At 51.3% G+C, this 3,939-nt stretch overlaps 1 protein-coding gene across 1 annotated transcript in view; it reads right to left on the bottom strand.

The window, feature by feature from the left end:
• Positions 1–1,289: 1,289 nt before the first annotated feature.
• MARCHF9 (membrane associated ring-CH-type finger 9) overlaps positions 1,290–3,939 on the bottom strand; it is a 6,513-nt gene continuing 3,863 nt past the window's right edge. The window contains exons 4-7 of the mRNA XM_007950070.1: positions 3,856–3,939; positions 2,731–2,886; positions 1,878–2,070; positions 1,290–1,624 (exon numbers count right to left, since the gene is read on the bottom strand). The exon at positions 3,856–3,939 is cut by the window's right edge and continues 1 nt beyond it. Of these exons, the coding sequence (XP_007948261.1) occupies positions 1,290–1,624; positions 1,878–2,070; positions 2,731–2,886; positions 3,856–3,939 (768 nt within the window). The remainder of the gene's footprint in view (positions 1,625–1,877; positions 2,071–2,730; positions 2,887–3,855) is intronic.

Below are 3,939 nucleotides of genomic sequence, written 5' to 3'. Positions count from 1 at the left end.
TAGCTAGGGTGCATCAGGATCAGGCCTGTGACCCTGAGGTTCCATGGCAACAGCTTAAACTGGGATTCAAGGCTCCTAACATTGGGAATTCCTCTGTCTCAGTCCAACTGAGTCTAAATTCACTTCTTGACACTTCTTTGGGTAGGCAGTACTTAAGGACTAATAGAACCCAGACAATTCCAAAACAAGCAGAATGCTCCACACTTCCTTCATCCCCCAGGCCCCAATGTTTAGGGGTCAGAAGGATTCTCATTCATGCAAATAACCACCATCCTTCCTCTTTCAGATGTCCATTTTCCCCCATATTCCTATATCTATTACATCACTCCAAAGTTCCAAGATTCTAACTCCTAATGAAAACATTTTGAAATGTTATACCAACTGCTACTTGAATAAACGGACCATCAACTAGCCTAGAAATTGTTTTATATCATTACCGATTTTCTTTGCAATGACATTCAACCTGGCCCTTATTTACCCTCATTCCAACTCCATGAGGTAGACAGGAAAATCACAGCTGAGAGATTTTTTTTCCAACTCACACAACTTGCAGGTGGCAGGCCCGCCCCTTAGGTACCTCTAAGCACTGCCACCTAGCAGCCAATGTGAATTATTCACCAGCAAGTGGGAGTTACACCTCCAACTCAGAACTCATTGCTACATTTGGGATTTGCAACCTGTGCAGAGAAACCTGCCCCCACCTCCCAGCCCTCCAGAAAAGCCCCAGATGAGAAAGGAGTCTCCACGTGCATATAAATGATTCTTTATGCCCTCCCCCCATGCAATGAGGGGAGAAGCAGGGGGAAGTGCCCCCCGCCCTCATGCAGGGAACGGGAGGTCAATGTGTAATAGTCTTATTGCCAGATGCCCTGTGGCCATGGGGTAGGGAGTGGGGGGTCTACAGCCCCTTTCTTCTGGCATTGGTCCCCCTTCACCAAGTCACCACGGTAGAGCTGGGGGCCTGGAGGCCCTAGGAGCTGAGGTAAGGATGGTTCTCTCCAGGGAAGAAAAGCTGCTTTCCCCACTGGCCCATTGGCTGCCCCAGGATGAGTGTGAGGAGCCATCAGTGAGGGCTGATGTCTTCCAGATGTTTCTACACAGTGGGCAATAGAAGCCAGACAATGTCTCCAGCTTGAGGCTGCCCGCAGAGATCCTCAGTGGTGGGAGCAGTAAGAGTGCCCCAGATACCTTGTCCAGGTGGCACCTCCAGGAAGGAGTATGGTCAGCAGCCATGAGAGCTCATCTCTGGCCAGTGCTTTGACTCAAGATCCCTGCTCCTGGCGTCCACTTCAGACTGTGGTGACCCTCATGACAACCTCACGGCCAGAATGGGAACTGGAACGAGCATCTGGTGGCCGCAGCTGTCCAAGGAGGTGTAGGATTGTGTAACCACAGCGCTGAGGCAAGAGCGTCCGCATGCGCTGGGCAGCTGGGGGGCGGCTGGTAGCCCCAGAGGGAGGGCCAGTCCGTGAGGTCCTGGGGCCTGGTTTCCCTGTCGTCCCTCCCCCTGCATCTCCTCCTATGTCCTTAGTCTTGTCATAATTCAGGACCTTCCACTGCTGGTTCACAGCCTGCCAGCGCTTGAAGATGCGGTAGACTGAGGAGCCTTCATGGACGATGAGGCCTGAGCAAGAGGGATAAGAAATTGAGGGTCAACTGCTGCCTAGACCTAGGCCAGAGCTGCTTAAGCAAGCATTTCTCCAAAGTGAGAACACAGGGTTGCAAAGGGCACTGGAGAAACAAGAAAAGGAGGGTACCATGATAGCCTCAAAGACCCCCCAGGGTGAAAAGCATGGCCATGAAGCTGAGGGGATGAGTCAGGAAGCATGAGTTTGAGGAAGATGCTGAGCAGGCAAGGGGAAGAGAGGTGCCCTCACCTATGCAGACAACATCCATGAAGCCGTACATGCCATAGCAGATCTGAAAGAGCAGATCCTGCCGCTGCCACTTGGCTGACGGGCTGAGTGAGGACCAGATGAGCCAGGAGATGCTGGCGACGAGGAAGAGGGAGCCCAGAACTATGGCAGCAATCTGGACCTTCTCAATGACCGTCAGAGAGATGGCCTGCCACTGTGCAGGAGAAAGGGTTCCAGAAAGTCACAGAAGGGGATGGAAAGCCAGCCAATGGGTGGACCTGAAGACAAGGATGCTCCAGGATCCTCCCTCAAACCCTTCCAGCATGTCTCTTTTCTCTGTCCTGATGAAATCTAGAATGTGGTACTTCTCACAGTGTTTGAAACCATGTATCCTTTTTATTCTAGAAAGGGAAGTACTCTGAAGCCAGAAAATCTAGGTTTAAACCTCAGATCCTAACTCCAATACTTACTGCCTAACCTTGAGCAAATTATTTAGTCTCTTTTTGCTTCAATGTTCTCATCTGTAAAATGGGGATAGTAATGGTACCTACCTCATAGAATTATGAGGATTAAGAGTTAACTCACTCTAAGAGCTTGGTACACAGAAAACACTACATGTTTGTTATCATCATCATCAACAATAGTATTATCATCTTTTCCTTTTGTGTACTCCCAGTGCCTACAACAGTGTCTGGATCACAGCTGGTACAATAAACACTTTCATGAATAAGCAAATGAAGACTTGCAGGAAAGACAAGGAGAGTGGCTTCAGGAAAAGAGTAAATGAGAAGAAATAAGCTTCCTAGAAGATCCCTGACCCTACTGGTTGTAGGACCCTTTGCCCCAGTCTCAGAGTATTTTCCTTGCTCCTCACCTGCAGAGGGTTCTTAGTGCTGATTGCCAAGACCTGGTATTTGAAGTAGCATAGCTCACAGCTCCAGGAGCCCCTCTCACTAATCCAGCGGATGAGGCAGGGCTGATGTGTGCAGCGCACTGAACCATCACATCGGCAGGGACTCAGGAGCTCCCCCTGGAGGAAGAGTGAGAAGGGCCCCTGTTAGCCATGACCAACCACCCTGACTCCATTCAGCTCAGCTCCCAGAGAGAGAAATCTCCTTCGGGTCATTCATTCTCCTATCTTAAAAAATTCAGTCCTTTTCACCCAAAATAGGGCAAGAGGCTAAAGCTACAGCTGAAAAGGAAAAAGTTAGAGCTCAAGGGAAATTTCCCCAGACCAAAGAGATGAGGGAGGTACTGAGTTTTCTTTTTTCTTGGCTTTGGGGAGGGTAGTCTCTAAATCTTTCCAAAGGAGGGAGGAGAGGCTCAGAGCTCTGGAGCCAGCTTTCCTTCCCTACCTCATCACTGTAAATGATTTCACAGATCTGTTCCAGTCTGGGGAGGGTTACAGTCTTCAGTTTCCAAGGATCAAAAAGGGGAGAAATCCTAGGGGTGGCAGTGGAGCATGGGCCCTTTTAACAAAAGAAAGCTCTCTCACTATATAGAAATACTCCCTGGCACTCTTCTGGGGCAACTTTGCCCACAAAATTTAAGCAAAGAACACTCTTTGAAATTAAATAGAAAGTTGTAGACTGGGAAGTAAAGAAAAGTGCCCCACAGGGAGATATATTGAGTGAGTGAGGCAAGGGTGCCCGCTGGACCCCTCCCTTCAAAGTGGGAACAGAAGTGATTGCTCTCCCTCTGCCAACCTCCGAGAGAACAGCCCCCTGAGACCCTGCGTGAGGAGACTGAGGAGAAGCGCTGTCCCCACTTGGAGGTGAGAGGATTTTTGAGGCCTCCCAGGAGAAAGCCCCACCCTTTCCTGGAGACCTCTGCTAGCACCCCGGGAGTCTCCGGCCAGGCCCCAACCTCGCTCCATTCCCACTCGGTGTCCTGCGTCCTGCCCAGCCTCCTCGGGCCCCGCCCCCTGCTCGCGGTCTCCCCGGGCGCCCCAGGTGCGCGCCCCCACCTCTCCCAGCCCGGTCGGGCTCCCAGGCCTGACCTGCTCTGGGCCCTGGAAGCAGATCCTGCACTGAGGGGTTCGGAGCCCGCTGTCTAGGCTGCTGCTGAGCGACAGGGCGTCCAG

This window comes from Orycteropus afer, unplaced genomic scaffold (genome assembly GCF_000298275.1).
Source record: "Orycteropus afer afer isolate SDZICR_OR568_19922 unplaced genomic scaffold, OryAfe1.0 scaffold00261, whole genome shotgun sequence".
NCBI lineage: Eukaryota > Metazoa > Chordata > Mammalia > Tubulidentata > Orycteropodidae > Orycteropus > Orycteropus afer.
The sequence above is the reverse complement of the archived record's forward strand: the minus strand, read 5'-3'. Positions and strand labels throughout refer to the sequence as shown.